Source organism: Oratosquilla oratoria, chromosome 26 (assembly GCF_046742065.1).
Source record: "Oratosquilla oratoria isolate Oo_2021 chromosome 26, ASM4674206v1, whole genome shotgun sequence".
Classification (NCBI taxonomy): Eukaryota; Metazoa; Arthropoda; class Malacostraca; order Stomatopoda; family Squillidae; genus Oratosquilla; species Oratosquilla oratoria.
Genome location: NC_134802.1, coordinates 5,781,109 through 5,806,108, shown reverse-complemented (window position 1 = coordinate 5,806,108; position 25,000 = coordinate 5,781,109). Strand labels below are relative to the sequence as shown.

At 40.2% G+C, this 25,000-nt stretch overlaps 1 protein-coding gene across 2 annotated transcripts in view; it reads right to left on the bottom strand.

The window, feature by feature from the left end:
- Window positions 1–25,000, bottom strand: part of LOC143039370 (3-oxo-5-alpha-steroid 4-dehydrogenase 1-like) — a 160,326-nt gene that overhangs the window by 105,012 nt on the left and 30,314 nt on the right. For both annotated transcript variants that reach the window (XM_076209279.1, XM_076209277.1), the window contains exon 2: window positions 23,448–23,617. In XM_076209279.1, the coding sequence (XP_076065394.1) occupies window positions 23,448–23,617 (170 nt within the window). The remainder of the gene's footprint in view (window positions 1–23,447; window positions 23,618–25,000) is intronic.

Here is a 25,000-nt window from a genome sequence, read left to right as displayed (position 1 = left end):
CCCCCATCCCCCACCCACTCCCTTCCATGAATCATAGCATCATCTACATACAACCATTGGATGAAACAGACAAAAGATAGTGACCTGAGGATGAAGGCTATAAATTATTCACTGTCCCACATGGGATCTCAAACTGGATACTTAAAGGATGTAGGGAACATCTAGCGGACAAAATTCAGTCTTATTATATTTTCATTGAGAGAAGGCACTGTGCCACTTGACTGGAAAAGGGCAATTGTGGTGCCAATTCGCAATGGTGGAAATAAGGAGAAACCATAGTATTTCCAACCATATCACATAATTCTACTATTGTGCTGGTCAGTGATACATATACCAAGGCCTCTTTCCCCCTGACAAGAGAGCTAGTCAAAATAAAAAGGCATAGTTCCACTTCAACCCATTTCATCCCCATCCATTCCATTCCCATTCACCACCCCTCCCTCCTTCTTTTCTTGGCCCCTCCTGTATGACGGGTCATCCCTGCATCTCACCCACTGCCTTGGGTCAGAAGCAATGCAGCACGACACAGCACATCTACAGCAAGGCCAATTCATTTAATCGGTGGACCCCCTCTCTGTTCCCTCATGCAGAAAAAGAAAAGATGGGAGAAATCCCTTTGGCCTGCATTAAAATATTATTCAGAGATAACCACTCCCTAACTCCCAATCCCCCATCCACTCCCTTCCATGAATCACAGAATCATCTATATATAACCATTGGTTGATGCAGTGATTCATGGAAGGGAGTGGGTGGGGGATGGGGAGGTTAGGGTGTGGTTATCTGTAAATGATATTTTGACACAGCCCAAAGGGATTTCTCCACATCTTCTCTTTTTTTTGCATGAGAGAATGGAGAGGGGGGTTGCTGAATAAATGAAGCAGCCTTGCTGTGGATATGCTGTGTTTTGCTGCATTGCCTCTGACCCAGGGCAGTGGGTGAGATGCAGGGATGACCTGTCATCTAGGAGGAATAGGAAAACATATGCCGAAAGTTATTAGTGTATTTGCAATTCAATCTTAAAACTATGTGGCCAAAATTAACCGGACACTTTAATTTACCTGTATTATTTCATTTTACTGCCTATCATCTGCATAACAATTTACTTTATTCACATCTTTCAAGGTCTGCCAACCTTGGGAGATCAAAGAGAAAGAGGTGACATGATTATAGTGTTCAAGTCACTAAAGGGAATAAATTGGACTGATAGAAGATATCTCCTGATTAAAGATGGGAGGGATTTAAGAGGTCATGGAAGTAAATTAAGAATGACCACATGTCATAAAGATATGAAGAAATACAGTTTTCCATTTTGATGTATAAATAAATGGAATAGCTTAGAAGGTGATATAGCCCAAGCTCAAACAATGTATTAATCTAAATTTATGATAATTGGAATTCAAAGATACAGATTAAGCTGGAACCGTACATGAATTTGAATCTAGGTATGTTAGAAAATTAGAGAATAGGAGACAGGACCCAATGAGAGTTGATCTTTTCCTGTATAATACAATTAGGTAAATACCTATTTTCTTAGTGTTCAGATAATTTTGGGCACATAATTTTTAAGATTGAATTGCAAATATACCAACAACTTTTGGTGTATGTCTTCCTATTCCTTCAAATTTTGTATAGAGGTAACTGATCCTTGTAAGTTGCACGTTCCAATTTTTTAAATTTGGTCTTAACTCTCAAGGATGATATTGGTAACTTTAATATGAAATTACAAGTGTCTGGAACATTTTTAATGTTACTGTATCACTGACCAGCACAATAATGTTATTATGTGGTGTAATTGTGAAAGATTGTTAAACCAAATATCTTAAAAAGACAAACGTTCTGACAGACATTCAGTTTGGTTTCAGATCTGGAAAGTTGTGTGTGTCAAAGCTTTTAAGCTTTTACTTAAGGGGGTATGCGACACCTGGGGGGGTGAATTTGGTCAAGATATAGCATTTTTCAAAACTGTGTTCAAAATGTTTGTATACCATTCAGAAATAAATCCCGACAAATAATTTTCCAGCGGCGCGCAATTTAAATGTCTTGGGCGGGGGTTTAAATGGACGGAGTTAAAGGTGCAACCCACATTAGAGGGGGGCGTGCCACTGAGGACCTTCAGGCGCATCGAATAACGTTGAAATTCGATTGAATTTACACTCGCCCAATGCTTCAACGGCCAGTATGAGGGTGGAGGGGAAGGGAGGAAGGTGGAGGGATAGCTCTTGCCAACTTAGACCTCAGCTGGACGTCAGTTACCTACTAGCTTTGAAAGAAAAAGTACGCATGTCTCATGAGCTCTCCTGGCAATATATTACCTTAGCTAGTACATATTACTCATTGGTACAGTCATCATGGGTAGCAAAAAGAACATCTACAATGACAAAAAAAACAACAGTTAGAGATGGCAAACAGTCAAAGACGACTAGCCTAGACCTCACCACCTCTCACTCCACCACTGCCCTCACTTCTACCTCTCTCAACATAGCCAGGTTCTACACCATGAAGTACTTTATTCATTTCGAATACAGCAAGAAAATTAGATATTAGTTATGAAATTGTACAGAGGGGAGATAAGAATGAATGTGAATTTATGATTGTGGAGAAGAGCAGTTTTTTGCCGTGGATAAATTCGCTTGTTAGATGCCAGTGTGGTGAGAAGATGTATGTTGAAGTGATAGGAGAATGTGGAATGGTGAAGACATTTCAGGCAGAATGAAAGTTGTGCTCTGAAAAGAGCAAATGGTGTACTTCACCAGGCGGTAGAAATGAAAGTTCTGAAATACATAACAGAGTTGTGGAGGCCGGCTTACTCTGTGGGGATGTTGCAGTACAGAAAATGTGCATGGCAATGAACATGAAAATGATACATCACAAGACGTTTAGTAAACTTTGCCATCATATTATAGAGACCAACATAAAGAAGTATGAGGAACTCTTGGAAAAAACAAGGGAACATGTACATGCAGCATTAGAAAAGGAAGACCCAACTTTACAGGAAGTAAAAGTTACTATCGATGGTTCGTGGAGTAAGAGAGGATTCACTTCCAAAGGCACCCACTGCTGGTTAAAATAAACCTCTTTCCAATTATTTAGATACCCCGAAGACCCCCAGCAGTGAGGTTTCATATGAAGAAACCGACAAATGTGCAAAAAAGCAAATTATATGATGGTGTCGTCTGTGGGTCGCCACTACTGTGATATACTTATACTTTAGTTTTTCATTATTTAAAGTACTTATAATTAAAATATGTTGATGATTTTTACTGTACTTATCCATTATATAATAAGAATTAAGCCATGAAAAAATCAGTCAAATTGGTAAAACTATAAGCAAGTTACAGGTATATTTATATTTCAAGTCACCATATCTCCGTTCGATATTTTTTTACTTTTTTTTAATCATAAAAAATCTAAAATACATCAGATTTAGATGAAACTTACAGGAAATATTACATTTAATAACTGCTAGGGCCAGTCATTCGAATATTTTGAATAAGATGAAAGAGTTAGGAGTAATAATGGAAACAAGGCCAAAAAAATGTCCTTTTTCACGATTTTTGCTGGACATTAAAATTGAAATGCCTGTATGCAAAAGTAAAAAGGAAATTGTTCAATTACTCAATGACCAGCCCTAGGTGTGCCTACTGACTAATCATAGCCAAAATATAAAACAAATTGGTCCACGTATTATGATGCTGTGCACTTTTAAATGTCGCTCTGGTATATGTACATATGTACATGTGTACATACATCATTCTGTTTCACCTAAAATGTAGGCAACATGGATACCTATTTACCTGAGAAGTTTCAGCTCTTTACTCTAAATAGTTTAGAAAATGACCCCTAGGTGTCGTGTACCCCCTCAAGAGTGATTGATATGCTGCAAGAGAGAGAAAGGTGGGTGGACTCTGTACATTGTGGTTGAGAACACTTTTGATAAAGTACCTCACAATCGACTTCTGTAGAAATTGGAGCATGCTGGAGGAGTGACAGGCAAACTACTAGAATGGATAGAATATTTTTGAAGAAAAGATACACGAGGACAGTAGTACATACATACATACATATACCAAGGCTTTTTCCCCCTTACAAGGGAGGTAGCCAAAAAGGAAAAGGCATAAAATCACTTCCACCCATTCCATCCCTGAATACACTCCACACCCCTTCATCCTCCCTCTTATCTTAGCACCTCCTGGATGACGAGGACAGTAGTAAAGGATAATATGTCAAGATGGGGAGCAGTAATGACCAATCTTGCACCAATAATGTTTCTTGTCTATGTCAATGACATCTTGGAAGGCACAATAAGTTATGCTAGCATATTTGTAGATGACATAAAAATCATGGGAAGAGTGAAAAATGAGGAGGAGAGTAGATTACCACAAAAATATCTAGACACTATTTTTGCATGGAGCCAAGAAGGGGAAATGATGTTCAATGCCAAAAAATGCAAAGTACTGGAAATAGGTAATAATTGCAAAAGACCATCCTTAAACTATTCCTTGGGAAGTGAATCTATTACAAATGCAAAAAAAGGAGAAAGATTTGGGAGTCTTGATAAAAGACAGCATGTCACTGGCAGACATCAACAGGACTGTGGGAGAGACATATGGACTAATGCATTTCACTATATGGATGAAGACATGATGAAAAAAATTATCGAAACCCTGATACATCCCAAAGTGGAATATGCATCAGTAGTAGGGTCCCCACACAGTTCTAACTTAATCTATATCCTTAATTTTTAATTATCATATTTAGATTTGAATTCATCTACTGTTTGAGCTTGGGTTATATTACTTTCTATACTACTCCAATTATTTATACATCTATATGTGATTATAGTAGTTCTAGAGTGAAAGGTTTGTTGAATATATCTGGAAAGGTTTATGGGAGAAAGGTTGCGTATAGATGATACTGTGATACTTAATTTTCATGTACAGTTCTAACTTATTCTATATCCTTGATTTCTGATTATCATATTTAGATTTGAATTCATCTATTGTTTGAGCTTGAGTTATATTACTTTCTATGCTATTCCAAGTATTTATGCATCTACAGTGGAACCTTGCTATTCGTACACAATCCGTTCCAGGAGGCTGTTCGAATGGCGATTTGTACGAGTGGCAAACAATTTTTTCCCATATGATATAATGTAAATTGGATTAATCTGTTCCAGACCCACAGATTATTGCTTATTGTAATAATATTTTAAGCATAGAATACATAAAACTATAAAAAACAATAAATATACAGTACTGTACAGTACATGAAAAAAAAAAAATCTAAATGGACTTTACCTGTACTGAGGTGAGCTGATGGCATAAGTAGAAGGTGTAGAGGAGGAGGAGGGATGTTGATGTTACTGTTTGGAAAGGGAGTCATCTTCCATATAAACATCAGGTAACATCACTTCAGGTGTTTTCTCTCTTTCTGGTGTTCTTTCTGGGATTCTTTTTTTAAAAACCTGTCCAATGTTGTCTGCCTTTGACAATTTCTCAGAATTTTTCTAAAATGGTCAATAACATTGTTATTGAACAAATTAAGGCTCCTGTTGACCACAGCAGTGTTAGGATGCCATTTTTCCACCACTTTCTTTGTTTTCTTCCAGTGATAACACAGTTCTTTAATTTCTGCAGTGGAAATGCTTCCCTTACTACTTTCCTCCTCTGAAGAAGAAAGTTCTTCAACCACTTCTTCTTGCTGCTCCCTGTGTAGTTCTTGGAGTTCTTCAGTTGTCAGCTCATTTCTATGGTCTTCGACTAACTCCTCTACATCATCACTGTCTACATCCAATCCCATGGACTTCCCCAGGGACACAATATCATCCACCACTACAGGCTCCGTATGAAAGCCTTCAAAGTCTCTGGCTGCCACACAGTCTTGCCACAGATTCTTCCAGGCAGAGTTCAGTGTCCTGAAAGAAACTTCCCCCCAGGCTTTGTCTATTATCCTCAAACAATGAAGGATATTGAAATGGTTCTTCCAAAAGTCCCTGAGGGTTAGTTCTGTGTCAGAGGTCACTTCAAAGCACCTTTGAAAAAGTGCTTTTGTGTAAAGCTTTTTGAAGTTTGAAACGACCTGCTGATCCATGAGCTGGATTAGAGGAGTGGTATTAGGGGGCAAAAACCTCACTTGGATAAAGCTGTATTCACCCACCAGATCTTCCTCCAAGCCTGGAGGGTGAGCAGGAATATTGTCCATTACCAGAAGGGTAAATTTTTCTGCTCTAGATATGTTTTCACACTCAGGGCAAACACTTCATATATCCACTTGGTGAAGAACTGCCTTGTTACCCAAGCCTTACTATTAGCCCTCCACATTACACTAAGTTTACTTTTTATAACATTATTTTTTATTGAACACTCTTGAGTTTTCTGAGTGGTAGACAAGCAAAGGTTTAATTTTGAGGTCCCCACTAGCATTAGCACACAACAAGAGTGTAAGCCTGTCTTTCATAGGCTTGTGTCCTGACAATGATTTCTCCTCTTTGTGATGTAGGTCCTCATAGGCATCTTCTTCCAGAAGAGGCCAGTTTTGTCACAATTAAAAACTTGGTGAGGAGTAAATCCCTCACTCTTTACAAAGTTTTTAAATTCCCAACAAACTTTTCAGCAGCATTTTTGTTTGCACTGGCAGCCTCCCCACACCTAACAACACTGTGAATGCCACTTCATTTCTTAAATCGATCAAACCCCCCCCTACTTACTTTAAATTCATCACTTTGTGCACTGGTTCCAGAGCTGTCTCACTTAAGGTCATCATGCAACCGCTTTGCTTTTTCACAAATTATTGTTTCAGAAATGCTATCACCAGCAAGTTGTTTTTTGTTAATCCAAACTAACAAAAGTTTTTCCACTTGTTCAATTATAGGTGACCTGTTCACAGCAAGAACAGGCACTCCTTTTGCCACATTAGCCTCTTTTATTATGTCTTTATTTTTCAGTATAGACGATATGGTTAATTTCGCCATGCCATATTGAGTTACCAGGTCAGAGACACGAGTTCTACTTTCAAACTTTCGCAATGAGTTCTTTTTTCAATGCAATTGTCGTTCTCACTGTTTTCCTTTTAGGCTTGGTTGAATCACTAATCTTTTTTGGACCCATGGCTGCACTATTTTTAATAAAAATAACAAAAAATAGCAATAAAGTAGCACAAAGTTTCATAAAGCTTGCATGGATGATGCATAGTTTACAGAAGCTAGCACGAGACTAAGCTGAAGCGATTGCATGGCGTGACCAGTAACAAGGTGACGCTGTCCGAATTGCGGGACAAGTACAAATGACGAGTTGAATTTTACCTTGAACAAGTTGGATGAATAACGAGTTGTACGAATAGATTGATTTATGAAATTTTTGGCTTGAAGACCAAGCGCTGGAGCTGGTAGGCCATTCAGCGCATATTTTATATAAATAGATAAAAATTCAAGTAAAACAGTAAAAACAATAAGCACTCACAAAAATACATCACAACAACATACACTCACAAGCATTCATATAAACAATTTTAAATTTCATAAAATAAATTGATGTCTTTTAAAAACTTTATAACATTCTTCACATGAGCTTCCTCCCCTAAAATTTCTTTAAAAGATAAATTTGTTAAAAAGTTTGCCCTGCGCTTATTAGAGTATGCAGGGCACTCAATTAAAATGTGTTTTATTCTAAAAACAACTTGGCAAGTGGGACATTGGGGGGCCAGCCTTTCTGCTCCACTTGTCATAAGAAATTTATGGGTAATGTAGGAATGGCCAATTCTTAATCTTGTTAAAACAATACTTGACCTTCTGACCTAAGAATGACACTTCCAAGGGTTCACCAAGGGGTGAATCTCTTTTAACTTGTAACTACCGTCCAGCCTTGTCCATTGTTCTTGCCACTTCTCCATTGCATAACAATGAATTACTTGTTTGAAGTCTGTATGTGGGATTTTTTGGTCTGTTATATGGCTGAGCCTAGTAGCGGCTTTGGCTGCAGCATCAGCCTGTTCATTTCGAAGTGATACCCACATGGGATGGCACCCAGCAAAAGTTTACTTTTATTTTCTTTCGGTTGTTAATAAGAATCAACCAGTCCTGTATTTCTTGGACTAAAAAATGAAGAGGCAATAATGTATTTAGAGAGGATAGAATGCTCATGGAGTCTGTAAAAATAACAACATTCTTATTAGATGGAACAGAATTAAAAACAAATTTGAGGGCATTGCTGACTGCCAGTAGTTCAGCAGTAAAAACAGAGCTAAAATGAGGCAATTTTCTCTTTAAAACTGTGCTATCAGATACAACAGCACAACCAACACCATCTTGGGATTTTGATCCATCTGTATAAATAAAAACTGAATCAGCATGTATTGATAAATGTTCTAAAAATTCACTTTTTAGTTCTACAGCAGTTCTATTTTTCTTGTTTTTAAGAGGACAAATTACAGTGGGGCATTCCAAGGAGGGAATTTGGGAGGCGTGATCTCAGCAATTGTAATAGGAACAAGTCCTACCTCCTCTGCCCCAACTTCACATCTCACTACTAAAGGTTTCGGCAAAGTAGTGGGGTATTGGCTGCTTGTTATTGTGGCAAAGTAGCATGCAGTCGATACTTTAGGGTCTATATGGGGCGCCCCTACGGACCAGAGCCACACATCATTTTGTCTATGATAGAAGAAATTCTGTTCATAGAGAAATGATGGCACTTTTATACTATGACTGTCCCTCCGTTATGCTGTCCCCCAACCCCTTGTTGCTGTCCTGTACCATTTCTCTGAGTATTCTCTTTCTGTGATGGAATTCCCTGTGGTGGGGGAAAAGAATACTGCCACCAAGTTTCCCACTTGGATCGAAAGAGGCGAGAAGAAAGGGACGGGGAGAGGGACTAGGCATCCTTCTCCCTGTAGCCCCACGGGGCATATATCCTAAAAAGAAAAGTGAAGGCATAAGGGGTGCTGGAGGGCCTCGGGCCAGCACCCTAAGGTTTGGGTCTTTTAATGTGCGTGGATGTGGTACAGATGAGAGTAAAAGGGAAGAGATAGGTAGTATGTTTGTGAGAAGAAAGATGGATGTGTTGGCTTTGAGTGAAACTAAGTTGAAAGGGAAGGGTGAGTGTAAGTGGGAGGTTATCAGGAGTGAAGAGAGGGCGAGGGAGGGAAGGGGTGGCTATTCTAGTAAGTGAGGAGATAGGTAAACAGGTAGTGGAGTGGAAGGAGGTTTCCTCAAGGATAATGTGGATGAAGGTGAAACTGGGAAAGGAGATGTGGGTCTTTGTAAGTGCATATGGGCCTGGCATTGAGAAAAGCGTGGAAGAAAGGGAGGCCTTTTGGATAGATTTAAATGAGTGCATAGAGGGTTTAGGAAGAAATGTCAATGTAATAGTACTGGGAGACCTTAATGCTAGGGTGGGAAATGGTCCAATCGATGGAGTGGTTGGGAAGTGTGGAGTTCCAGGAAAGAATCGTAGTGGAGAGTTGATGGTGGAAATGTGTCTAGAAAGAGAGTTGATGATAGCAAATACAGTGTTTCGGAAGAAAGTCAAGCATAAGTACACATGGGAGAGGGTGGTGGAGGGAAGGGTGGTAGATAGAGCGCTAATGGATTATGTAGTGGTAAATAGGATTATGATAGGAAGAGTTAAGGATGTACATGTGCTAAGGGGAGAGGGTGGGGGAATATCAGATCATTTTTTGGTGGAAGGTAAGCTGAGAGTGGAGGATAGATGGAGAAAGAGGAAAGGGACAAAAGGTAGGGAGGTTCTTAGAGTGAACGCCTTGAATGAAAAGGAAAAGGAGAAGGAGTACGAAAAGAAGCTGAAGGAGGAGTGGGAGGGAGTAAAGGATGGAGCAGAGATGGGTGTGGAGGAGGAATGGGGATGGTTCAAGGAGGGAGTCTTAAAGTGTGCAAGGATGGTGTGTGGAACAAGAAGGACAGGGGGAAATAGAAGAAAGGGTAGTGAATGGTGGGATGAGGAAACAAAGAAGGTTGTAGAAGAGAAGAAGCGAGCATTCACAGATTGGTTACAAAAGAGGACAGGGGAGTCATATGAGACGTACAAAGAAAAGAAAAGAGAAGTAAAGCAAAAGGTAAAGGAGGCAAAGAGGAGAGCAGATGTGAAATGGGGTAGGAGTATGACAGAAAATTTTGAAAGAGATGGCAGTAAGGGGAAGATGGGCAGAATATTTTAGGGAGTTGCTAAATGTGAAGGAGGATAGGGAAGGAAAGATAGCTGCAGTGGGAAATGCGAAGAAAATGAGAGTGATGAGTGAGGAAAATGGAGGAGAAATAGGGAAGGATGAGGTGAAGGCAGTTGTAAAGATGATGAAAGCAGGTAAGGCACCTGGTCTGGATGGATGCCATGCAGAATGTCTGAAAAAGGGAGGTTCAGTGATGGTGGACTGGTTGGTGAGGTTATTTAATGTTTGCTGGAGAGAGGGTAGAGTACCGGAGGACTGGAGAAGTGCCTGTATAGTTCCTCTTTTCAAGGGAAAAGGGGACAAGTGTGAATGTAGTAGTTTCAGAGGGATTAGCCTGTTAAGTGTAGTAGGGAAGGCTTATGGGAGGATCTTAATTGAGAGGATTAGGAGAGGAACAGTGTGGTTTTAGGACAGGTAGAGGTTGTGTAGATCAGATCTTTGTGGTAAGACAAAATATGTGAGAAAGCTATAGGAAAGGGGAAGGATGTTTTTTGGGCTTTTATGGATCTGGAAAAGGCTTATGATAGGGTAGACAGAAAGGCACTGTGGGAAGTTATGCAGATTTATGGGATAGGAGGAAAGCTTTTGGGAGCTGTCAAGAGTTTTTATGAGAGTAGTAGAGCTTGTGTCAGGATTAGAAATGGAGAGAGTGAGTGGTTTGAAGTAAAGGTGGGACTTCGTCAAGGATGCGTTATGTCGCCCTGGCTGTTCAACTTATACATGGATGGGGTGGTGCGAGAGGTGAATGCTAGGGTAGTGAGTCAGGGATTGGAGATGGTTAAAGAAAATGGAGAAAAGTGGGAGGTGAGCCAGCTGTTGTTTGCGGACGACACTGCGCTTGTGGCAGGGTCAGAGGAGGGATTGAGGAAGCTGGTGGCAGAGTTTGGGAGAGTATGTGATAGAAGAAAGCTAAAGATAAATGTGGGTAAAAGTAAGGTGATGAGATGTACAAGGGGTGAAAGTGGCAGTAGACTGGAAGTGAACATTAAGGGAGAGCGACTGGAGGAAGTGGATAGTTTTAGATACTTGGGTGCAAGTGTAGCAGGAAAAGGTGGAGTGAAGGTGGAGGTAGAATGTAGATTGAGAGAAGCGAGTAAATGCCTTGGTGGATTAAAGAGTGTATTGAGGAATAGACATTTGGGAATGGATGCTAAGAGGAGACTGTATGAAGGAGTGATTGTGCCAACAGCACTGTATGGGGCAGAAACGTGGAACATAAGAGAAGAAGAGAGAAGGAGTTTGAATGTGTTTGAGATGAGGTGTCTGAGAAGTATGGTGGGGGTTACTAGGCTGGATAGAGTGAGAAATGAGGAGGTGAGGAGGAGAACAGGGGTGAAAAAGGATTTGGGAGATAGGGTTGATGAAAGAATATTAGGATGGTTTGGACACATGGAAAGAATGAGTGAAGAAAGACTAGTAAAAGAGGTATGGAAGGCAGATGTGGAGGGAAGTGAACATGAGGGGACGTCCTAGGATGATGAGGTGGATGGATGGGGTGATGGGGGCTTTGGGGAAGAGGGGAATGTCTGTTGAGGAAGGAAGGGAGAGGACGGAAGACAGAGGTGAGTGGAGAATGGTTGTATATGGATGATGATGTGATTGCATGAGGAGGAATGGGCAGGGGGGGGGGGTAGTATGTGTGAGTAAATTTTGACGCAGCCCGAAGGGATTTCTCCCAGTCCTCTCCTTATATGCAAGGGGGGACGGAGAGGGGGGGTCGCCGATTAAATGAAGCGGCCTTGCTGTGGATGTGCTGTGTCTTGCGACACTGCTTCTGACCCAGGGCGGTGGGCAGGGTGCAGGGATGACCCGTCATCCAGGAGGTGCTCAGATGAGAGGGAGGGTGGGAGGGGTGTGGAGTGTATTTAGGGATGAAATGGGTGGGAGTGTTTTTATGCCTTTCCCTTTTTGGCTACCTCCCTTGGAAGGGGGAAAAAGCCTTGGTATATGTATGTATGTATGTACTTTTTCTTGGAGCTCTGTCTACCAGCTGCTTTACATATTTGAAGTTTGGATTTTGTTTTGATGTCAAGACACGAGATATATATCTAAGGCTTAATTCCTCCCTGCGAATATAGAGGGGAGGAATTCCTGCGTCCACATACAAGCTATTCACTGGAGATGTTCTATAAGCTCCCGAACAGATCCGCAAAGCCATATTGTGGACTATATCAACCTTCTTTAATAAAGTTTTACATGCTGATCCATAAATTTGACATCCATAATCGATTTTGCTAAGGTACTGGAGATGTTCTATAAGCTCCTGAACAGATCCGCAAAGCCATATTGTGGACTATATCAAGCTTCTATAATAAAATTTTACATGCTGATCCATAAATTTGGCATCCATAATCGATTTTGCTAAGGCACAATGTTTGGTAAAGCCTTATTAGGGTTATACAATGTGCTCCCCAGTTGAAGCGAGACACTATCTTTAATATATTAAGTCGCTGTTTAACAGTGCATATAACCCCGTTTATGTGATGAGTAAATGTCAACCTTTTGTCCAAAACCAGACCCAAGTATTTTACTTGATCTTCATATGGTAATATGACACCCTCTAAGAATAATGTTGGTATCTCTTCCTTGCATCTTAGTCTAGAGAACCTAATGGCTTTTGTTTTTTCAGCAGAGAATCTGAAGCCCCTGCAATTAACCCATGCTGTTGCTAAGTTAATAATCTCTTGAATCTTTTGGCCTGTTTCTAATATTGTCGATTTGCTGCACACAATAGCAAAGTCATCAGCATAAGCCAATCCATGAACTCCTGCAGGAACTTGTTCTAACAAACTATTGATGAATCACAATGGCAAAAGCCGACAAGACTGTGAGAATAAACACCTTGTGAGATCGAAACCTTTATTGGTACTACGTTTCGCTTGTTCCTTCCCTGTTGGCTTATATGTGCTCAGAGTGTGTGTCATGTCTGTACTTGAAAAAGCTGTAACAAGCGAAACGTAGTACCAATAAAGGTTTCGATCTCACAAGGTGTTTATTCTCACAAACTATTGATGGCTATGCTGAAGAGTGTAGGACTCAGAACACTTCCTTGGGGAATCCCTTCCTCTTGAAGATATGCAGAAGAGAAAGAAAAGCCCACTCTGACAATGATAATGGTCAGACAAGAAGTCCTTTAACCACTTCCATACGGTGACGCCTAAGTAGGCGGCATGAGGAGCAAGTGGGTATTCGATGATGCCGACGTCACCATCTTGATTATATTTATTGTAGTCGTACCTATGTAATTTCCATTCTCTCTAAACTGGCTTCATCAATTTTCTATGGTTATCAAAATACACGGGTGAAAGAGAACGAACGATTGAGCACTTACTTTATTTTTTATAATGCGATTATTATGACGCAACATCGCACGTCGGGCAGCTAATGCTGCCAGACATGCGATGTGCCCCGGAGTGAAGAGGTTAAACAATGAACATATTACCCCCGATACCTCACACTGCAAGTTGCTTCAGAATGCCTCCCCGCCAGGTAGTATCGTAGGCATTTTTCAAGTAAAAAAACACGGCTATGCTAGAGTTCTCAATTGCAAAGGCATTCTGAATTTCACGAGTGATAAAAAGTAAGGGGTCCAGAGTGCACTTGTTTCTTCTAAATCCAAACTGTCGGTTAGACAGCAGATTTTTAGATTCCAAAAACCAAACTAAGAGCATATTAACCATTCTTTCATAGATCTTACAAATGCAGCTAGTGAGAGCAATAGGTCTGTAAGTTTGTGGGTCATGTCAGTCTTTTCCTGCCTTTAAGATTCCTATGATAATTGAAGTCTTCCAAGATTTAGGAGAAGATCCAGAAGACCAAAATTTGTTCAGCACATTTAAAAGGAATTTCTTCGAGGATAGGGATAAATGAGCAACCATGGAATAAAGAATGTCATCCTCTCCAGGAGAGGTTGGGGAGGATAAAGATAAAGCATGATCCATTTCATCCAAGGTGAAAAGAAGATTATATGCCTCCGAGTTCGTATTGGTAGGAGGAATAATCGTGGTCTTGTCTCTAATTCTTCCAAAATCATGCAAGTAATGTAGTGGACTAATATCAGCATAATGTCTTCCAAAAGCCTCTGCTACTTCTCTTGTATCTGATATAAAAGAGTCATTTATCTTGAGAATGGGCAAAGGAGATGGAGTAAACTTTCCTTGTAATTTTCGAATCCTATTCCATACTAAGGTAGGGGAAGAGTCATATTTCAATTCGATGTGCTGTGTCTTGCGACACTGCTTCTGACCCAGGGCAGTGGACAAGGTGCAGGGATGACCCGTCATCCAGGAGGTATTAAGTTGAGAGGGAGGGTGGAGGGGTGTGGAGTGTATTCAGGGATGGAATGGGTGGGAATAATTTTATGCCTTTTCCTTTTTGGCCATCTCCCTTGTAAGGGGGAAAAAGCCTTGATATATGTATATGTATGTATGTAATATATTTAATGAAGGATTCCCTCCTTGCTTTCTTGAAGATTTTCTTCTGTTTTGCTTGAGCTCTTCTGTACGTTATCTTATTGACTAAACAAGGATATCTCCGATATCTCTTATAGCAAGTTCTTGTAATCTTTCTGCTTAAAGCACATTCATCGTTCCACCAGGGGACTACTGGACATTGAGGTTTACCAGCTGTCCTAGGAATGGATGAGAAAGCACCAGAAAGTATGATGCCTACCAGATAATCATATGCATCAGAGTTACTAGAAAAATCACTAGTAATCTCTGTGGATTTCCTAAATAATCCCAATTAGCCTCTCCTGTCTTCCACTTAGGTAAGCAAGAGGAGGGAGTGTTCTTTAAATATTTGATATGGATAGGCCAGTGGTCGCTACCATGTAGATCTTCATCTATTGACCAACTGTACTCCAATCTTAAGGATGATGAACAAATAGTTACCGTATTTTCCGGCTTAAAATGCGCATCGGGTTATAATGCACACCCATGCACTTCGTTATCTCGGTACACAAATAGCGCGCACCGACGTATAACGCGCATGCCCGATCGCATTTGTCTATAACGCAGTTTTACCTTGGTATCTATATCATGTGAATGAGATTACATGAAGTATTTTTCATTGGCTAGAGCCACCGCTGGGAAATCTGTTGATTTGTCACTAAATTAAGTGTCAGTTTAGGCATCAATCAGGACACAACTAAGAAAAAGTCGGAACTACATGTACGGTACATATGACTCATGTTGTGCGTTGGTCCCTTATTACTTTGTAGCTTAAATAGTTTGTAGGAAATATGATCTAAAAAAAGTTTATTGAAAGTAAAATATACAGAAAAATTTCGGGATTTTTACAGAAAATGTTCATTTTATATCTTGAAGAAATAATTCGTCTTTACCATTTTCTATTCAATACTGAAACAAACTACAGACTTTCGTTTTAGCTTTGAACCTGCAATGACAGTGGTGAAATAGGAGTCTCTCATCAAGGTGACGTTTAGTTAATATAACTCCCGAAAGAGGGTGCTGTAGTCAGGTGTTTGACACGAGTTTATGAACGGCCGTAACGGAATTTGTACCATACCTAAAGTAAAGCAACAAAGCCAACATAAAAATTCAAACAAGGATGCTGCGAACATGGGCAAATATCATGAATACTGATCATATTTCATGGTGTTTAGGCCTATTTAAACATGAAATATAAGATTCGATAGATACCTACCTATACCAAATATTTATATACGGTAGCCCATGCTGGCGTATTCTTTCATGTCACCATGGCTGTTCTTCTTGTTCTCACGGAACGTCACGGAGAAGTGTGCCGTCCCGACTTTGTGACGGCCAACATCGTCACGTTGTTGTGAAAAAAATTACACACACAGCCGCAATTTTTATCGTAGGCCGTAGATAATGCGCACCACCAGATAACGCGCACCCCCCATTTTTAGGCCCTTCCAACGGAAAAAATTCGCGCACTATACACCGGAAAATACGGTAGGTCTACAGCAGAACTTGAGTTGTGAAAGACATCAAACCTAGTTTTGGAACAGTCATTCATCAAAATGACATTGTTATTATCAATAAATTCTTCAATTATATTGCCCCAGGGGTCACACCTTGATTCACCCCATAGAGGATGCTTGGCATTAAAGTCGCCCATTAAAATAAAAGTCTAAGGGAGCTGGTCATTTGACTCAAACTGACGGGAGTGGTTATATATGTCTAGGAGTCTATCTTCCAGTTCAGGTTCCAAATACAAAGAACATAAAGTGATCCATTTCGTGGTAAAGATTTGTATTGCACAAGCCTGCAACACCGAATGTAGGTGGACACTTCTGTGGTTTACAGATTTCTTAACAATGATACCAGTACCTCCATGGGCATGGCCCCCAATCATAGGAGGAGATCTGTAAAATTTATAATTGAGTCCAACATTAGGGGATAAACTGCCAAGCATTGTCTCTTGGAGACAAATAGCAGACACATCATGTTCTTTAAAAAGAATCCGAACCTGCTCTCGATGAGAATTAAAACCTTGAATTTTCCATTGAATTATAGACATTATACTGTTTTCTTTTTCTTTTTTGGGTTTACTGGTCTAGGAAGAGAAGTCTGGGAGAGAGAGGGTCTACAAGATGGGTTCTTTTCTAGTTTCTTTGCTTTCGCGGGTGGCATCCTCCTCTCTGACAATGGTCTAACAGACCATGTAGAGTCTGGATTATTAGTTCCTTTCTTAGATTGCATATCATGATATGGGGAAGAAGATGGAGATGAGGGTGGACTGTGGAGTCTTTTACTGTGCACAGCTTTAGACTCCATAGCTTTGCTTCTGTGCACCTTAACTGAGTGAGGCACATCAGTCCGTGATCCCTTTATTGGGGAGCCCCCCAAGTTTGGAAGGTTGACTGATTGAGTGGAGGCTTTACTGAAGGAACCCTGTGAGGTTTCAGCAATGGGGACTTTAGGTGCCCCTCCAGATGGGTCAGGAGACATTCCCTCCACTGGGGATGAGAGAACCTCCGCAGAAGAGGGTCGAGGAGTACTAGAATTTCCAAGTTGTGGAGAAGAACGATTAGGTCTAATAGTGACTCTTTCACGCTGAGGCTTGGGTTCAGCATTAACAAAAGAATTTGTATTAGTATTTGTTTTTCTATTAGATTCTAGAGTTGGTTGATCCTCATTGCTTCTGTGCACCTCTACTGAGTGAGGCACACTAGTCAGCAATAACTCTACTGGGGAGTCCCCCAAGTCTGGAAGAGAGATTACCTGAGAGGAGGCTTCATTGGAAAAGGCCTGTGAGGTTTCAACAATAGAAAACTTAGGTGCCCCTCCAGATGGGGCAGGGGACACCCCTTCAACAAGGGGTGAGGAAACCTCCACAGAGGAGGGTTGAGAAGTATTAAAAATTCCAAGTTGAGAAGAAAGACAATTAGATTTGATAGTAACACTTTTACACAGTGTTAACAGAACCATTCATATTGGCATTTTTATTTCTATTGGGTTCTACAGTTGGCTGATCCACTTTAATATTTGTTTTAACATCACTGTATCTTTTGGAATTAGTTAGTAGTCTTTTAGCATGTCCTACACTTATGTGTTCTGCATGAGCTTTTAGTAGTATTTCCTGTTCTTTCGTATAAATTATGCAGTTCTTATCCCTGGCATCATGCTCTTCTTTACAATTTATACAAACTGTTGGGCAGGAACAATCCCCATGTTCAGGCTGAGCACATATCAAACACAGTTTGTCCCTTGCACATCTGCGGGAAGGATGGCCAAAACCATAGCAGTTAAAGCACTGAAGGGACGGGGCTTAAACTGCTTCACATGAACAATCTCTTTTATATCTCTACATAATGAGGTAGATTTTCACAAGAAAAAGTTAGAATAATCATAGAAGAACGAGGGATTTTAACAACCTTCCAAACATTAGTTGGGAACATTTCTAAAATTTCTTCTTCCTCAAAGTCATACAGATCTCTATCAAAAATTACCCCTTTGGTATAACTAAAGGTATAGTGGAGTTTAACTTTAAGATGTCAGATTTCTGTCTCAAGTTAAGCACCATGGCAGCTTGTTCATACGATTTTACATGAATTATGAAGGAATTTCTTCCAAATTGTGATACCTGCGAGTTAGTCAAATTACCAGAGCCAAGGTGACTCTTCAAGAATCTTCTAAACTCGAACAAGTTAGCATGTTCCTTTGCAAGAGTGATAATAAGCCACTTAGCTGGATTGGGAGGCCTCTGCACACTTTCCTTCCTATCCTCTACCGGGTTTTCTGGTTAAAAGATATCCAGGTTAGGTGGCACTCTAGCAACAAGTTGGGCCGAAGATTTATTTTCTTTGGAATTATTATAATCCAAGAAGGCAGCAGCTGCATCCTGATTAGAAAGAAATGAGATCCAGACTAGCCAAGCTTTAAAGTTGTTAGTTAGTTTAACCCTGATCTCTTTAATTGGTCCAAATTTACAGAACTTTTCATGTAGGTCTATATAACTCTTATCAAGAGAGACATATTTCAAATGTAAGACTCTATGACTATTAGGGGCAATGTTTGAGCTATTTATTGGTTTCTGAGTATCTAAAGATCTTTTGTTACTTCAGAATCCATTCCAATTGTAAGTTTCTGGGCTACAGAATTATCAGTCAATGAAGTCTTAGTATTGTTACCGAAGTCCTTTTTTTAATCCACCAAGGCATTTACTCACTTCTCTCAATCTACATTCTACCTCCAACCCCACTCCTCCCATTCCTGCCACATTTGCACCCAAGTATCTAAAACTATCCACTTCCTCCAGTCTCCCTTAATACCCACTTCCAGTCTGCTGCTACTTTCACCCCTTGTACATCTCATCATCTTTTACCCACATTTATCTTCAACTTTCTTCTTCCACACACTTTCCCAAACTCTGTCACTAACTTCCTCAATCCCTCCTCTGATCCTGCTACAAGTGCAGTGTCATCAGCAAACAACAGCTGACTTATCTCCCACTTTTCTCCATTTTCTTTAACCATCTCCAATCCCTGACCCACTACCCTTGCATTTATCTCTCGCACCACCCCATCCATGTATAAATTGAACAGCCAGGGTGACATAACACATCCCTGACGAAGTCCCCACCTTTACCTCAAACCATTCACTCTCTCCATTTCTAATCCTGACACAAGCTCTTGACAGCTCCTAAAAGCTTTCCTCCTATCCCATGTATCTGCAAGACCTTCCACAGTGCCTCCCTGTCTACCCTTTCATAAGCCTTTTCCAAATCCATAAAAGCCCAAAAGATATCCTTACCTTTTCCTATAACTTTCTCACATATCTGTCTTACTACAAAAATCTGATCTACACAACCTCTTCCTGTCCTAAACCCACACTCTTCCTCACCAATTACTCCCTCTGTTCCTCTCCTAATCCTCTCAATCAAGACCCTCCCATAAGCCTTTCCAACTACACTTAATAAGCTAATCCCTCTGAAACTACTACACTCACACTTGTCCCCTTTTCCCTTGTAAAGTGGAGCTATGTAGGCACTCCTCCAGTCCTCCAGCACTCTACCCTCTCTTAAACAAACATTAAATAACCTCACCAGCCAGTCCACCATCACTGCACCTCCTTTCTTCAGAGATTCTGCATAACATCCATCCATACCAGATGCCTTACCTGCTCTCATCATCTTAACAACTGCCTTCACTTCATCCTTCCTTATTTCTCCTCCATTTTCCTCACTCATCATGCTCTCATCATCTTAACAACTGCCTTCACTTCATCCTTCCTTATTTCTCCTCCATTTTCCTCCCTCATCACTCTCATTTTTAGCACTTCCCACTGCAACTACCTTTCCCTCCCTCTCCTCCTTCACATTTAGCAACTCCCTAAAATACTCTGCCTATCTTCCTCTTACTGCCTTCTCTTCCATTATCATCTCTCCATCTGCACCTTTTACCTTTTCTTCTCTACTTGATTCACCTCCTCTTACTCTTTTAACTTCTTTCCAAAACATTGTTTCATTACTTTCAAAATTTTCTGTCATACTCTTACCCCACTTCACATCTGCTCTCCTCTTTGCCTCCTTTATCTTAAACTTTACTTCTCTTTTCTTTGTACCTTTCATATGTTTCCCTTGTCCTGTTTTGTAACCAATCTGTGAAAGCTTGCTTCTTCTCTTCTACAACCTTCTCTGCTTCCTCATCCCACCACTCACTACCCTTCCTTCTATTTCCTCCCTTCCTCTTTGTTCTACACACCATCTTTGCACACCTTGTGACTCCCTCCTTGAACCATCCCCATTCCTCCTCTACTCCTAGTTCTACTTTATCCTTCACTCTCTCTCAGCTTCTTCTTGTACTCCTTCTCCTTTTCTTTCTCATTTAAACAGTTCACTCTAAGCACCTCCCTACCTTTTGTCCTTTTCCTCTTTCTCCATCTATCCTCCACTCCCAACTTACCTTCCACCAGAAAATTATCTGATATTCCCCCACTCTCTCCCCTTAGCACATGTACATCTTTAACTCTTCCTATTATACTCCTATCTACCACTACATAGTCCATTAATGCTATATCTACCACCCTTCTAACCACTACTCTCTCCCATATGTATTATGCTTGACTTTCTTACTAAACACTGTATTTGCTATCATCAACTTTCTAGACACATCTCCAACATCAACTCTCCACTATGATTCTTTCCTGGAACTAAACATTTCCCAACCACTCCATTTATTGGTTCATTTCCTACCCTAGCATTAAGGTCTCCCAAAACTACTACATTGACATTTCTCCCTAATCCCTCTATGCATTCATTTAAATCTATCCAAAAAGCCTCCCTTTCTTCTACACTCTTCTCACTACCAGGCCCATATGCACTTATAAAGTCGCACATCTCCTTTCCCAGTTTCACCTTCATCCACATTAACCTTGAAGAAACCTCCTTCCAATTCACTTCACATTTACCTATCTCTTCACTTACTTGTATAGCCACCCCTTCTCTCCCTCACCCTTTCTTCATTCCTAAGAACCTCCCAACTACACTCCCAAACTCACACTCGCCCCTCCCTCTCAATTTAGTTTCACTCAAAGCCAATGCATCCCTCTCTCTTCTCACAAACATACTGTCTATCTCTTCCCTTTTACTCTCATCTGTACTACATCCACGCACATTAAAAGACCCAAACCTTAGTGTACTGGTCGGAAAACTTCTAGACCCTTTTATGCCTTTACTTTTTTTAGGAATGTCCCCTGTGGGGTTACAGGGAGAAGGATGCCTAGTCCCAATCCCCGTCCCATTTTTCTTGTCTCTTTACGATTCATGTGGGAATACTTGGTGGCAGTATTCTATCCCCCACCACAGGGTAGGCAAATAAAGAAAGTGAAAATTCAAGGGGTTGGGGGACAGCATAACAGCATAACAGAGGGACAGTCTCAGTATAATTAAAATGTCGTCATTTCTCTGTGAACAGAATCCTCTATCACAGACAAAATGATGTGTGGCTCTGGTCCATAGGGGTGCCCCATATAGATCCTAAAGTATCAACTGCATGCTACTTTGTCACAATAACATACAGCCAATACCCCAGACAGGGATAAGATGCTGCAAAATGTCACTGTCCTTGATCCACTAAAAATAGGGTCATCAAGTTTTTTTGGTTTTGTTTTTAACACATCAACACCATCATCTTTCTTCAAATCTGCAGCTGGAATTTCTGATGTAGCTTTTCAAGCCTGCCCTGACAGCATTAAGTGCACCACTAGGGCTTGTTTAGGTTTTGCAAATGCTGATAGATCACACCATATTTCTATATCTTTCTTCCAATTTTCATACACTTCTCTTTCTAGTTTTGGTAGCCATTTTGTTGAGCAGGCCATATTTCAGCAAACTATGCTCTGCTATCAGAGTTAAAGTAACCAATACCACATGTCCCTTCACCTTAACAGTTTGCACTCAACTGATGCCATGCTCCTCCAAATGCGCTGGCTGACCAGAGTTGAGTGCTTTGCTAATGATGTTGGCTTCTGATTTGTCCCTGTTAACAGTGACATCACATTAGCTGGTGCCCATGTGACATCACCACACATTTATATAGACACATGCATCCCCCATCCACACTAATATAAACTGTGACTATAGCTAATACTGGAAGTGTAGTCTGAAGTGATGATTTTCTTTCTTCTCCTTTTCTACATGGGGGGACGGAGAGGGGGGTCGCCAAATTTATGAGGCAGCCTTGCTGTGGATGTGCTGTGTCTTGCAACACTGCTTCTGACCCAGGGCAGTGGACAGGATGCAGGGCTGACCTGTCATCCAGGAGGTGCCAAGATAAGAGGGAGGGAGGAGGGTGGAGGGGAGTGGAATATATAGAAAATGGAATGGGTGGGAGTGGTTTCTATGCCATTTTCCTTTTGGCTACCCCCCCCCCCCGGTGTAGGGGGAAAAAGCCTTTGGTATATGTATGTATTTACCTAGTTGTATTTTGCAGGAAGGGGAGCTATGCTTGTGGTGTCCTGCCTTTGTATCTTGCAGTGTCTTGTTTGCTTTTAAACTCATGAATGGTTTTTGTGCATACTATTTCATTGTCCAGTTTGTTCCAAGTGTCCACTACTCTATGTGGAAAACTGTTTTTCTTCAGTTCCCTTCTGTAGCTATGTTTTTTATTTTCTTACCATGTCCTCTTGTGTTTCTCTTGTCCCAGTTTAATAAGTCCTCTCTATCAAGTATCTCTGTGCCTTTCATGATTCTGTAGATGGTCAGTAGGTCACCTCTCTCTCTTCTTTGCTCCAGCGTCGGTAACTCCAGTTTAGCCAATCTCTCCTCATATGATAGGTTTGCAAGTGCAGGTGCCATTTTTGTTGCTGCTCTCTAGATTCTTTCTATTTTCTTTATATTCTTTTTGGTACTGGGTGACCACAATGTCGTTGCATACTCTAGTCTAGGCCTTATCAATGTAACCAATATTTTTTTCATCAGGTCTTCATCCAAGTATGCAAATGTATGTATGTATGTATGTATGTAAAGGAACATTTGTAATTTTTGTTGTTCATGCTTCCTACTGTTCCTATTTACCTCTGTGATATTAAGAGCCATTATTTTGTGCTAAAGTGTTCTGTGTGTTAGATTTGTTCATGCAGTGAATAAATCATATTGGTTCAAATTTCACATGATACATACTTTACTAGAAAAACAATAACATTAATATTTTCCAATAAAAACAGAAGTGTAATAATTTTCAGGACAATAGCAACAAGGGCTACAAAGCACTAAAATATTCATATTAGATCCTAACTAAAGATCTAATACTAATCAGATGTACAAGATTAAATGCTACTTACCTATCCAAAAAGTTGGTTTCCAAAGCCATTCTTTGTCATCATATGCTTGATAGTTTACAAAATACATTCCATGTAGAACACCATTGTATAAGCATGTTAGAAAAGCGAAGAGGAATGGACCAAAAGGAGTTGGGGAACTGCTTTTCATCAGGCATGGATAAATGAAGCTCCTTAAAAAAAGAAGGACACAATCATGTTTCATTTGTATAGTACTATGATAATGAATAATACATATACTACACTACATATAAGACATTCACATAAGTTCCAACCAACTCAGAAGTACTTTATCTTCTGTAAACATATTGCATCAAGAACTTTTTATTATCTATGGAATCAGACAAATGTCTAAATACTTAAATTAACAGAAAACAAAAAATGTCCACCCTAACCCACTGCAAGCCTCCAAGTACTCTAAATTACTTATTGCTTTTACCAGCACATACAAATTTTTTAAAGGCATGCAAAAGTAACTCTGCACAAGAGAAATTTACAAACAAGTTACAAATGCATGAAAGAAGAAAGCAATTTTGAAAGAGATGCAAAGATGAATTGAAGCTGTTTTACAGATTTATAGAGAGTAAACTGAGACACAGAAGTAATCACCAAGTTAGCAGTGGGTGGTGAGGTCTCTGAAGAGCCCTCACCTCAGGCAGAATAATGAAAGTTTCCAGTGTTCACAAAAGAGAGCAATTTTCTGGAGGAAAGAGAGGAGAGCAAAAATTCTGGCTTAGAAGATATAAATGTAGAAGTGAGGGAAGAATTCAATCTCTTGGAATCATTGGCTGTGACAAAACAGTCAAGACCTGACACGATCTTAATCTGGATACTTGAAGAATGTAGGGAAAACTAGCAGACAAGATTCACAGTCTTATTATATATCTGTTGTAAGAAAGCATTGGGCTGCTTGACTGTAGAAAAGCAAATGTGGCACCAATTCACAAAAGGAGTAAGGAGACACCACTAAATTATAGGCTAGTATCATTGACCAGCACAATAATGAAATGATCTGAAAGGATTGTGAAGGATCAATGGACCAAATATCTTGAAGAGCTGAACATTTTGACTGACAGGCAGTTTGGCTTCTGATCTGGAAGGTCATCTATATTAAACCTTTTAAGCTTTTACTTGAGTGATTGATGTGCTGCAAGAGAGAAGGGTGGGTGGACTGTGTGTACCTCAACCTAGAGAAAGCTTTTAATAAAGTACCTCATATTTGACTTATGTGGAAATTGGAGCATGTTGAAGAACTGAGAGGCAAACTATTTGAATGAATGAAAGACTTTTATAAGGGAAGATACTTGAGGACAGTAGTAATGGATATGATGTCAAGATGGAGAGCAGTAATGAGCTGAGTTTCACAAGGTTCAGTGCTTGCACCAATAATGTTTCTTCTCTATGTCAGTGGTATGATGGAAGGTACAAACTATGCCAGCATGTCTGCAGATGATGCAAATATCATGAGAATGAAAAATGAGGAGTGTAGGCTGGTGCAAAAAAAATCTAGATACCATTTTTATATAGAGCCAAAAATGGGAAATATCAATCTAAAT